At 53.8% G+C, this 12,898-nt stretch overlaps 1 protein-coding gene across 2 annotated transcripts in view; it reads left to right on the forward strand.

The window, feature by feature from the left end:
* The first annotated feature begins 944 nt into the window (after positions 1 to 944).
* L3MBTL1 (L3MBTL histone methyl-lysine binding protein 1) overlaps positions 945 to 12,898 on the forward strand; it is a 30,392-nt gene continuing 18,438 nt past the window's right edge. Inside the window, exons 1-6 of one of the 2 annotated variants that reach the window (XM_042801121.1) lie at positions 945 to 1,052; positions 8,112 to 8,309; positions 8,551 to 8,713; positions 10,938 to 11,161; positions 11,923 to 12,067; positions 12,221 to 12,359. In XM_042801121.1, coding sequence (XP_042657055.1) covers positions 8,578 to 8,713; positions 10,938 to 11,161; positions 11,923 to 12,067; positions 12,221 to 12,359 — 644 coding nt within the window. In that variant the 5' untranslated portion in view covers positions 945 to 1,052; positions 8,112 to 8,309; positions 8,551 to 8,577. Of the gene's footprint in view, positions 1,053 to 8,111; positions 8,310 to 8,537; positions 8,714 to 10,937; positions 11,162 to 11,922; positions 12,068 to 12,220; positions 12,360 to 12,898 lie in introns of those variants that run through there. The other variant, XM_032992972.2, reaches the window with a different exon arrangement.

Genomic DNA, 12,898 nt, shown 5'->3' on the forward strand with positions numbered 1-12,898 from the left:
AGACACGGCCTCCATGGTGGGCAGGCAGTCGACTCCCCAGCTGGTCCAACATGCATCGAGTGCTCTTCTCAGCAGCTTTTTGTACGTTTTGGGCCCTTGTGCTTCCAGTCTTGGTTCCTTCCACTCCCACGTTTTGCAGGTAAGTGGGACTTACATTGGGTAAGTGTCTAAAAGGCACATGTCTTGTGTAGCCGTAAAATACTAAGGGGTGGGCAGGTAAGCTGCCCTGGTTTTTGACCAGAGCGCTTAGGAAGCACTACTCAGCACTGTGCAAGAGCAAGCTCACATCTCCTCTGGAGAAGTAGCTGGAGCAAGCCTTTTGCTTCCCAGTGATCTTGGAGATTTCCTGTCCATTTTCTCCAGCCCCCCTGTCCCAGTGGAAGATTGTGTTTCAGCCACCCCCCAGCCCCGGGCAAGGTGAAGATGGAGGGCGCTGGGACCCCGCAGCTCTACACTTGCTTTAAGGTGGCCAGTGCCAGCTCCAGGCCCCTCAGCGCCGCGGGGACCCGCGGCCCCGTGCCCGGCGGGCTGTGCCCCGGGACGGGGCGGAGGAGTGAAGCGGGGGCGGCCTTGGGGCGCCCGGCCCGGCCTGGGGGGTGTCTCCGCGGCCTGGGCGTTGCCATGGCCACCTCCTTCCCCCCGCCCCCCCCCCCCCCAGCTAAAGCAGCTCCCCGAAATCATGCGGCGGGATTAAACACTGCCAATGCGGCGTGGAGGAATACACGGGTTGCCATGGCGACGGTGCTCATTAAGTGCATGCATTTTCAACCTGCCCAATTACCGCCCCCTCCCCCCCCCCCCCGCGCACACACTCACGCACACTCACACTCACACCCGGCCCGGCCCCGCGCCCCTCCCGCCGCGGGCTTCGCCGCCCAAGTCGCGGCCGTGTGTCCCCCCCCCCCCCCCCCGCCCGGTGCGGCCCCGCTCGCAGCCCCGGGCCGGGCCGCGCGGCCCTGCCGTAACGCGGCTCTGCGCAGCGCCCGCCGGGCCGGGCAGCCCCGCGGCGGCTCGGAGCAGCGCCCCGGCCGGGCCCGGCCCCCGCCGTGGAGGTAAGGAGCGCGGCCGAGCACTGCCCAGCCCGGGGCCGCCTCCCCGCCCGCGCCCGGCGCCCCGGGCGAGGCGCTGGCCGGGCGAGCCGGGCCGGGGCCTGGGACGGCGGGGCCGGGCCCGCGCCGCGCCGCCCCCCTACAGCCGGGGCAGGCCCGGGGCGGCGGGGGGGGGGGGGAACGACGCTCCACCATTTACCGACAGCCACCCCGGGGCGGGCGGGGCGGCCCGGGCCGAGGCGGGCGGGGCGGGAGGGGGACGGTGCCTGCCGTGCCGCCGCGGCGGGGGCGCTGCGGCCGGGAGCGGGCCGGGGGCCGCCCGCCCTGCCTGCCCCGAGGGGGGACGGCGGCCCCCGCGCGTCCTTTTGGGGACTGTAACGGCCCTGGGCAGCAAAGTGTTTTTCCTCAAGGCGAGCCGCTAGGCCCAGCAGCTTACAAAAAAATAGGAAAAAAAAATAAAAAAGGACGCGCTGGTGCTTATCTCCTTCGCCCAAGTTCTGTACTGGTGCGGTTGGAGTTCCCACTGCCCTCTGGGCTGACTGGTCGCCGCTGGGTGTGTGTGGTGTGAGGTACTGGCCGGGTGTGACCCAGCGGTGTCCAGCAGAGACGAGGCGTGGGACTGCCCTGCCTTCCCCAGGGGATCCTCTCTGGGACACAAGGAGGTTGGAAGCCCCTTCCCATGGCAGATGCTTGACCGTGTTCCTCCTGGTGTTTCTCAAACACCTCGTCTGCGCGTGCTGTCCTGGGGCCTGAAGATGACACCGGAGCACTCCTTGAAAGGGTCCTGCAGCAGAGAGGGTGTTAGTCCAACCTAGCAGGACACAGAACAAACAGCCCAGGCTACAGAGAGGATGCTCCACATGGTCTAGGCCACGTTGTGGATTTATTTCTTCACTAGTTATAAAAGAAGATAACAGATTGGACATTTTGAAGTCTTTCAGAATCATGTATCAATCGTCTCTGGACACTTCTGCCTGCTTATAAGTGTACTTGTGGAAAAATGTCCTGTGTTGTGCCCTAACTCTGCAGGGCTGGGTGCCGCAGCAGGGCTGGCGTTGTCAGTAGTCAGTGGCTTATGGCAGCAGAATGGAAGGTGGGACGCGGGTGTCCCCTCTGTGCAGCTCTTAGCGGTGGCTGGGGGCCTGTGCCCAGTCAGAGCTGCCCAGGCTTCAGGCAGCCTTCTGGCGTTTTGCTTGGGTGGTGTTACCTTGAGCCCTTTGGGGTGGCACATGAGATCACTGGTAACTGCTCCTTCTCCCCACCTGGGGGTCCGAGGAGATCCACAAGCCCAAGAGCTAGGCCCAGTGACAGTGACACTCCTGGGGACAGCAGGTGACACCAAGCCCAAGTGTCTGCTTTGTTAGCTTGGTCTGAACCTAAAGCTGAAGGCAACTTGCTGCTCTCTTGCCCTTCTCCCTCCAGTCTATCTTCACAGACTCTATTATCTATTTTGAAATGTGCAACATGAATAGCTTCTTACTGCATGGAAGGACATGTCATCCTGTTTTGAGATGTTGATAAATACCACAGGCAGTTCCAGACCTCACCCCATGCTACAGCAGATCCTAGGAGGACTTCATGGTCCCTAGTTTATTCCAGAGGAGACATTGCCTCCTGGGTTTAAAGCAGCAGTCCAATTTGGAAGGGAAGAGGCGTGCTGTGTTTGCCTTTCTCCACTGGGCCACCTGCCTGTGAAAAGGCGTTACTGACTGTGCTCCTGTGTGTACATGGAGCATATACTTTCTGCAGTGCTGTTACTCTCTTAAACACCTGTCCTGAGCAGTGCCAGAAGACAGGGGAAGATCCAGGGTAGCAGCTCCCAGCCCACCCTGTCTCTGCAGTGTTCTGGCACACCACTTGCAGTTTTAGTGTGATCCCAACTGGTTCTTTTTTTTAAAGGTCCAATTTTACCACTGGAGGTAATTAATAATCCATACCTCAGCAGTTGTTAAGGATGGGAAAGTTCTCTGTTATGGCTGAGGAAATTTCTGAAAAAATAATTCATAAAATCACAGACTGGTTGAGATTGGAGGCACCTATGGAAATCACTTTGTCTAGCCCCCTGCTCCATCAGGGTCACCCAGAGCCAGCTGCCCAAAACCACGTCCAGATACCTTTCGAGTATCTCCACGGATGGAGATTCCACAATGTCCCTGGACAACTTGTACCAGTGCTTGGTCACCCTCACAGTGGAAAAGTGTTTCCTGATGTTCAGAGGGACCCTCCTGCATGCCAGTTTGTGCCTGTGGCCTCTGGTCCTGTCCCCGGGCACCACTGAGAAGCCCCTGGCTCCGTCCTCTCTGCACCCTCCCTCCAGGTATCTCCACACTGGTGAGATGCCCCTGAGCCTGCCCTGCTCCAGGCTGAGCAGTCCCAGCTCTCAGCTTCCCCTCACAGCAGATGCTCCCATCCCTTCATCACCTTCACGGCTCTTCTCTGGACTCTCTCCAGTACGTCCCCATCTCTCTTGTACTGGGAGCCCAGCACTGGACCCAGCACTCCAGGGTGGCCTCACCAGTGCTGAGCAGTGGGGAGGGATCATCTCCCTCCAGCTGCTGTGACGCTTCTCCTAATGCAGCCCAGGACACCGTTCACCACCTCTGCTGCAAGAGCACGCTGCTGGCTCATGGTCAATGTGGTGTCCATCAGGACCCCCAGGGCCTTTTCTGTCAAGGTTTAGCTTTCCAGCTAGGTGGCCCCTAGCATTTAGCAGTGTAGATTTTGGGAATATTTAGAGATATGAGAAGCCACAAAGCCAATAATCATGTTAATATTGTTTGAAATAGTTATTTTAAGCCAATTTTGTGATGAAAAGAAACAAGTATTTTGACCAGACTGTGCTTTATGAAGTGCTGACAGGGCTGTACAGTGTCTCTGTGCTGGGAGCTGCTTTTCTCTCTTCTCTATGGCCTGTCGCATGCAGTATATCTCACCTCTTTCCAAACAGCGGATCATTCCCTGGATTTGCCACGCTTTTGTGAGAGGGCGGGTGTGAGAATGTGGTAGAGTTGGAGGCTCGTGTGTATAGCAGCTGTTGAAATGCTTGCTTTCCAAGCCCCTGTGTCACTGATCCAGAGCACGGGTCTGCCAACACCCAATGTTTCCTGTTTGATGAGCTAGAAACTTTGTGAGCAGCAGAATAGTGGAGCCTGGTTGCCTTAAAACATGTGGTTTGTGGCCAGCTTCCTCTGCAGGTGTGAATGTGTGCACAGCTCAGCTGTCCCCAGCTGCTCTCTGTTGCTCAGGAATTTCAGCCCCTGCGAGGTGAGGGGCCATTCAGAGACCCTGTTTTCTGTGCAGATGCTTGGTTTCCCAAACTTGAAGGTTTTACTCTGAAAGAGCCCACTGTTAGAGACATCTAATCTAGCTGTCAAAACTGGTTGAAATAGGCTGGCAGGGTCTGACTGCAGACAGATGGCCATGTACACATATGTACTCATACATGGCGAATGTGGTTGCAAGAACTGCTTTACTGGAGCAGAGCAGGCCAAGAAAGAGGGCACTTCTGGATGAAAGTTGTCTTGAAACATTTCTCCTTCCAGCCAGCATGTTGTGGTGGTCTCTGGAGGAACCACAGTTAAGTGTGTATGTGTGGTCAGTGTTTGCCGAGGGTGGCTTTTCTCTTTTCTGTATTCTTCAGAGTGGGAGCCTGTCTTCCTTGGCTGTCCCTCAACAGAAGGCAGAAGAGAAGAGTGGGTGTGCAGAGTTTTGGGTCCCTGTGGCCTAAAGGAAAGACTGAACAGCAGGCTTGTTTGGGAGCAGGGCTGACCTACACGCTCTGCGAGACATACAGAGTTACACTCAATACCAGGAAAAATAGAGAACTTGGGGCCTCACTGATAAGTCCAAAATAGTTTTCACCTTTAATTAGTTGCTAGTTTAAAATCTGGCTGGTGGGATTTTTGAAAGGTGCTAAGTGTTGGTCTAATTCTGGTCCTGTTGGGGCAGGCAGAATTTTATCAGATGTCACTGGGGCACCTGTAGGCCAAAAGTTGTTTAAGATCCCAACTAAATACAAAGTTTAGAAAATAAATAAACCTTTTGTTCATAGTCTAGAGCAGTCACCAGAAAGGCAATGTGTGAGTTTGTTTTGCTAATTGTTGTGCTAATTTGCAGGAAGTATCCCATCCTGGGAGGTTTTCAAGACTAGGCTGGATAAAGCTCTGAGCAACTTGGTCTGATCCCATAGCTGACCCTGCTGCGAGCAGGAAATTGGACTAGAGACTTCCTGAGGTTCCTTCCAGCCTCAATTATCCTGCAATCCTTCATGGGTCATACCAGGGCTTGCAGGAGACCCCTTGAAATGATTTCTGGGGTGGTGGTGTCTGACCAGGCTCTGGCTCCATGCACTGAAGCAATGAGATTTGCAACCACAAACACCCTCTCCCTGACATCTGTCAGAGCTCCTGCTCTCAGGGAGCAGGGCTGTCTAAAGAGATGCGTGCCAGCGCCTTTTTACTGCCGTGACAGTGATGCTAGGGCAGATCATACCTGTGGCTGTGCTCCCCTTTTTTCATATGCTGCTACTGACCAGAGATATTTCACAGCAGATTGGACTTCCAAAGTTTTTTCTGCCAGCGTTTTGAAAATTGCGAGCTGCAAACAATGTCTCCAGTCCTGATTCTCACTCCTCTGGGTTGGGGATAGAGCTCTGTGGTCTGGGTGTCATGTCACGCCCACACCGGACCCACCAGCAAGGCTCCAAAGCATTGCAGGGCAGCGGTCTGGAGCAGTGCTCTGGGGCTTGGGACTGCTTCAGAAACCCTGAGTTAAAACTTTAACAATGTATGCTATGGTTGATGTGATAGTGTTAGTGGTAAATTGTTGTCTTAACACCGTGGAAGCCCTTGACAAGAGGTGGAGGAGCTCTGGGAGTCGCTGGGTTTCAGTTGTGACAACGATGTGCTTACAAGTTCACACCAACAATGTTCTTGCTGCTCATGCGTGGTCTTGGAATAGCTTTGGGCCTGTCTCCCCGCCATGGATCTTAAAAGGAGAGAAACGTGGCTTGAGACGTCTGCAAGCATAAAGTTTTGTGGTGTCCAGGACCTCAACGTGTTTTGCTGCCCTGCAGGATGGAGCAGGACACGTTCTGGGGGGGTTGTTTGCACAATTTGTGCTCCACATGCTCAAAGGGCAGGGGTTGGGGCAAGGTGTTAGGGAAAGGTTTCTGCCAACAAGAAAGAGGTTGCTCTGGCCAAAGGTGCCAGGGGAAGCACGGACACTGGTGCTGAGGGGCAAATATGAGGAACAGGAGTGACTGTTGTAGGGCAGGAACGTGGGCTGGATGGGCTTCTCTGCCTCCCTCAAGCTCCTTGGAGAGCTCCTGACCCTCTGAGCTGGTCTGCCCAGCAGTGGTGTGGCCGTACGTGCCCTTTGCTGCAGTGAGGCCTCTCCCAGGAGCTTGTTGGAGGAGGGATTGTCTGGAGATTAAGTCCTAAATCTCAGTTACTTAGTTATTCCAGTTCAAGGAATAGCGCCATGGTCTGTGATCCAGATTCCTTCCGTTCACCCTGAACTCATAAGGCACAGGAGAGCCAGTCTCGACAACATTGGCAGGCAGCCCTGCAAGGATTTGGAGAGTGTTTGACACGTGATAATTACTGCTGGTTATTTTCTGTGCAATTATTTGCTATTGTCATAGACTACTGTAGAGAGGTACGTTTGAGCATCACCCAGCTTGGGCACCAGATCTAGTTTTTTCTATTTCTTTCTATGCACTTCCAGTCCCAAGTTCTGTTTAAATTAAAAAAGAAGCCAGGAGCTCACACAAAATGAGTTGTGCTTGAAACATTTGACCCAAGTGATGAATCAAGGATAAATAACAAATTTAAATGCCTAAGAAAGCAGATAGGTTCCTAGTGGATATTAAGAAGCACCAAGACAGGTTGACTGCCAAATTAATTTTGGCTTTCAGTTGGAGTCTGTTGTCTAGCTGAGTTACTCAGTTCCTTCAGTTCTTCTGACACTTAACAATACTTTTCTGTTGCTGCACCTGGAGGGCCTTAAAGGTCTGTACCATCTGTCAGTTGAACATCAGGTATTTCTGATCACAAAACCTGGCAGCACTGTAAGAGGGAGAAGGAAGTAGATCTTCCCCTAACATGAGCACCCATCTCACTCATTACCCTCTGGTTGTAACACCTTTATCTTAATGTATCAGGCTTTAAAATTCCAGACTTTGCCCTTTGTAGCCAAATTTTTATTTATCTGTGCTTCACTGAAATGATCATCCTGTTTTCCACATGGCTGTCTTCTCTTTCAAATTCAGGTTGCATCAAAAGCAACCAAGACATCAGCATGGTCCCCTACTTAGCCCCATCGCAGCCTTGCCTCCATCCCTGCATCAAGTGCTTTGAAGAGGGTGTGGAAAACAGGGCAGGTCCAAAATCCTTCCCCAGCCCAGTGTCCTCAGACTCCAGCAGTCTCTGGGACACTCGGACCATAATTTTCAGTAGGCATGGAGAGATCCACCTTTCCCGAGCGCACCTGATGATACTGCTGGTTTTCTGCTTAGCTCTGTGTGTCCATTGCATTTTTCACTAGGGCAAGAGCAGCACCGAGAGCCCTCCTTCACCAAGGTGCCCTGGGCACCAGGAGGCAATGCTGTTCTTCCCACCAGCTTGCAGGCAGGCCCTGGTCTGGGGACGTCCTGGTGTAGGCACACTCCTGCCTGCTGGGGCCAGCTGCTGCCCCAGGGACAGGGAACGGAGGAAGGCAGCTGGCAGGGCCACTGTGGCCAGGTCCAGCTCTGAGCTCAGGTCACCAGGCAAGGTCTGAGATCAAGCCTGAATGCTGGCCTGGCTGGAGACCAGTACTGCTGCAGCATGGCATAGAGAGGCTGGGGCTGGGGTGACATGGAACCCCTGGACCCATGGGTGGGGGTCCCAGCGGAGGCCAGTCAGAGCCAGGAAGGGCCTGACACCTTGCCTACTCCTTGAAATTCATGACTAAATGAGTTGATCATCACCAGTTCTGTGAGGAACTCAGCTGCATGCAGTGGATGTCATGTTCCCCAAACCCCTTGTTAACTCTCATCACTTGTGAAATTCTCTCTTACAGCCAGTTACAAGATCAAGGTTGACTGCCCAACAGGAGAACTGGAAAGGGAACTTCAGGGACCTCAGTCTTCTCCAGGGTAGGATTTGCCAACCCTCAGTCACAGTCTGCGTCAGAGCGGTGTGGGCCCCAGTGGGAGCCAGGAGCAGCCATAGCTTGTGGTGGATCTGCTGTGCCTATACCATCTTATGGTGGTGCCAGGTAAGAAAAAACCCTTGGCACTCGCAGGTTCTGAGCTGGAATCTCGCAGCAGGGTCATGTTGGTACCAGCTGTGACCTTCGTGCTGTTCTCTGTTGGCTTCAATGGGCCTTTAATACATCTTACAGGGGGTTCTACTGGAAGATGGTGGAAAGGGAAGGATCATCCTCCACAGTCTCTTTCTCACTCCTTTGTTGTATTTGTACTTGTACCCAACTCGATTTCTTTCTTGCTGTCTTCCAGCGTCTCGCTCTGTGCCCAGGCAAGGTGATGGACAGCAGAGCAGAGATGGAGGTTGTGAGGAGCGCAAAGGGGAGTGCTGCTGGGGAGGTCAGCGTCCATGTGGTCACCACCGAGAGCACTGTGCAGAGCACCCACCTGCCAACAACTGCCTTCATCATACCAGGTATGCGGAACTGTGCTCTCTAACTGGTGCCTCCCCAGCCTTCTCCCACCACATTGACACCTCACACTCCTTGTATGTCTGTGCTCCTCCCAAACCTTGGGAGGTAAAGCCATACAGCTGTTACCATCTTAGAGGTTCTCTGTGGCTATCCCACATCACTTGGACAATTTGTGGCTGATCAAAACATCTTGATTTTTAAACCAAAGCCCTGATGTCTGGGGCCCAGAGCCAGTGCACCACAGTGTGCTGGGTGCCTGCTCTGCAGGGGATGTGGGCTCCTGGGTTGCCACATTATCATAGAGTCACAGAATATCTCAAGTTGGCAGGGACCCATAAGGATCATTGAGTCCAACTCCCTGCTCCTCGCAGGGCTACCTAAAACTAAACCATACGACCAAGAGCATCGTCCAGATGCGCCTTGAACTCTGCCAGGCTTGGTGCTGTGACCACTTCCCTGGGGAGCCTGTTCCAGGGACCCACCACCCTCCCAGTGAAGAACCTTTTCCTAATGTCCAATCTGAACTTCCCCTGACGCAGCTCCATTCCATTTCCTCGTGTCCTATCGCTGGTCACCAGAGAGAGGAGATCAGCACCTCCCCCTCCGCTGCCCCCCTTGAGGAAGTTGTAGACTGCGATGAGGGCACCCCTCAGCCTTCTCTTCTCCAAGCTGAACAAGCCAAGTGACCTCAGCCGCTCCTCGTAAGTCTTGCCCTCGAGACCTTTCACCATCTTGGTCGCCCTCCTCCGGACACACTCTAGTAGTTTGATGTCCTGCATACACTGAGGTGCCCCAAACTGCACACAGTGCTCGAGGTGTGGTGCAGCGTAGAGGGGGACAGTCACCTCCCTGGACGGGCCAGCGATGCTGTGCTTGAGGCACCCCAGGGCACAGCTGGCCCTTTTGGCTGCCAGGGCTCGCTGTTGACTCTTACTCAACTTGCCATCAACCTGAACCCAAACCAGATCTCTTTCCGCGGGGCTGCTCCCCAGCCTCTCGTCTCCCAGTTTGCACATATAACCAGGATTACCCTGTCCCAGGTGCAGAATCTGACACTTGCTCTTGCTAAATTTCATATAGTCAGTGATTCCCAAGCTCTCTAATCTATCCAGATCTCTCTGTAAGGCCTGTCTACCCTCAAGGGAGTCCACAGCTCCTCCTAGTTTAGTGTCATCGGCAAACTTACTTAATGTACATTTGACTCCTGCATCCAGATCTTTCCTAAAAACATTGAAGAGCGCTGGCCCTAAAATTGAGCCCTGCAGAACCCCACTGGTGACTGGCTGCCAGCCTGATGTGAACACATTTACTGTAACCCTTTGAGCCTAACCCATCAACCAGTTGTTCACCCATCGTATTATGGACTTGTCTAGCTCTGTGCTGGACATATTGTCCAGAAGGATACTGCGAGAGACAGTATGAAAAGCTTAGCTTAAAAAAAAAAAAAAAAAAAAAACAAAAAAAACCCCACCACATCTACTGGCTTCCCTTGGTCATCTCGATGGGTGACCTTTTCATAAAAGGAAAGTAAGTTCGTTAAGCAGGACTTTCCCCTTGTGAACCTGTGTTGGCTATGAGCAGTGACTGTATTGTCTCTCAAGTGTTTTTCAGTAAATCCCAGAATAACCTTCTCCATAATTTTACCAGGCACTGAAGTGAGACTGACAGGCCTGTAGTTACCAGGGTCGTCCTTCTTACCCTTCTTGAAAATTGGGACAACAATTTTCAACCTAGCTGACCAGTGTCTTTCAGGAGGTGTGCAAGCAAAGCACAGGTGTGTGTTAGGTGAGATCAGGGACATTCTTTAGAAGCCAGTCTCCCAATTTTTTCCTGCTCCCAGTGCCTTGGTTCCCACTGTGGAGAGGCCCTGGGCTGCACAGTGTGTTCCTTTGAAATGAAACAAAACTGGAGGATGCAGTCCAGGAGCTTGCCAGCACAATCCTGCCACATCAGGGCATCCTGGTCATGGGAACAGTCTGAGATTAAGCTGAAGTAGGAACCCTTGAATGTGGATAGTGCTGGTGCCACCCCCCAGCAGAAGCCATTGATGGCTGCAGATGTTGGGTCACGCTGCCTGCTTGAGGGTTCTTTAGCCCACAGCATTGAGCCCTTGGCTGGGAGACTGTGTCCTCTTTGCCATTTTGTGCTGCCTTTGAGCCTTGTTTGCATCAGTTAAGTGTTCTGTGTATGCCTCTGGTTGTTTGTTTCCTTTCTTCCCTTCTCAAGCAAATGCCACTACCATCAACCTTCCCACGAGCACCTTAGAAATCCAGCGATTTCCTCGGGAACCACAGAGAAGCACAGGGGCTGAGAGGCAAGAGAGGGGAGCAGGGAGTGAGCCCATCACAGCTACTGTCATTCCTCAGATCAGCGGAGTGCAGACCTGCAGCACAGTCCGTGTGCTGGAGTGGAAAGATGGGGTGGCCACTTTACCTGGGAGTAACCTGCGGGTAAGTGTAACCCTGGGAACACCGTGTTTGCCCCCTGCCTCACCACTCCCTGCAGCTGCTTGCCCTTGCAAGTGTCAGTCCCCCACCATGTGCCAGTCAGGAAACACCAGGATGTAATGTAGCCCCTGGCAGTAGTCGCAATCCGGCTGGAGGATTCTTTGGCTGTTCCAGGTCTGCAAGGCTCTTCTTGTGCCCCATCCCTATGCCCCTTCATCTTAGCAGAGAGAGCACACACATGGTGCCAGGGGGGCTGCATCAGGCCTGCCCTGCACAGGGAGGCAGAGGGATGCTATGTGCTGTGCAGGCTATCTTTCCTTTCCAAGCTGTGCCATGGAGTTGGCTCTCACCAAACTCCTGCACTCACCCTGGAAACAGTGGCCTCGTGCTCGTCAGACAGCAGGTATCTTTAGATGTACCCCTTGGTACATGAAATAGCTTGTACAAAATGCACCAATTTCTCAGCTGCTACTCAGCCTCAGGGCACCACGTCCTCCCACCATCACCCACCCCCTCATGCTGCCAGCTAGAGTTGGTCTCACCCAGGTGCAGGCAGCCTGCTTGCCCTGGCAGGCTCAGCGGCCAGCACAGGCTGCAAGGAGATGGCTTTGGTGCTGTGCTCACCCCTGTCATCAGAACTGCTGTCCTCTTTTTGGTCGCACTAATGACTGAACCGTGTCCCTCTGACACCCACTGGTGTCAAGTTACATTTCTATCCCCCCCTTGTTAACTATTTTTCCTTGTTTTTTGGTTCAATGACATAGTTTCGAATAAATGAGTACGGGACGCTGAAGGTGGTGAGTGCTGATAAGATGCCTCCGGTGGAAGCTATAAAGGAGGGTCACACAGAGAAAGATGGGGACTCAGAGGTGGCACCCACCAGCAGGGACAATCCTACTGTGGCTCAGGGTAAGGGCACCATGGTGGCATTTCTGGGGTGGGTACCATCATCCAGCAGGAGCTGTCTGGCATAGGCCCTGAGCGAGGCAGATGTCTCCTGCTTCCTGCTCTCCGTTCTCTGCTGCACCTTGTGCCTCACTGCTCCTCTTGTCTCTGACTCAGATGTGCCGGAGCAGACCAAGCTGCCGACAGCAGAAAGCATGTGCCACTGTGATACCTGTGGCCGAAGACATGTGTCAGACGGAGCCCGGGAAGGCAGGGGCTTCTGCAGCGAGCACTGTCACCAGCAGTTCAAAGAAAGGTAAAGGGAGTGCTCCATGCAGAGCCATAGCCATCAGTCTGTCTGCCCTCCCTCCCCTGGTCCACACGCTCCAGCAAGGGATGTAAGCAGATCTGTCTCTGGCAGGTGCTGGGGACCCGACCTGTTTCCCTCTTTGCTGCAGGCAGAGTGCCCTGGTGGCAGTGTGGGGGGGATGAGGACTTGTCCCAGGGGACAGCAGCAAGCACAGGAGCCAGATTTTCCTCCCGCCCCATTTGTGGCCTCATAAATATGTATCTGCTGGAGCAGGATTACAGTTGGAAGTTGCTGCGGTGGGTGCTTCCAGACTGAGCAGCAGTGGGAGGCATGGGTCACAAGGGCATTGCCAGCCCCTTTGCTTACTGATGCATAACTCCTGGGAGTTGTTTTCCAGCATCTCTCTGTGACTCTGATGCAGCTTAGAGCCCTGCTATGAAACTAGATTGCTTTTGATCCATCCTTGGGTTCGGGTTTCTGACACGCAGGAGTGTGAGGTGGTGAGGTTGTTTCTGGTCTGTACCCTGCTTCTAACCTGTCGCCAA

Source organism: Tyto alba, unplaced genomic scaffold (genome assembly GCF_018691265.1).
Source record: "Tyto alba isolate M040663 unplaced genomic scaffold, T.alba_DEE_v4.0 Super-Scaffold_33, whole genome shotgun sequence".
In the NCBI taxonomy this organism is placed as follows: Eukaryota; Metazoa; Chordata; class Aves; order Strigiformes; family Tytonidae; genus Tyto; species Tyto alba.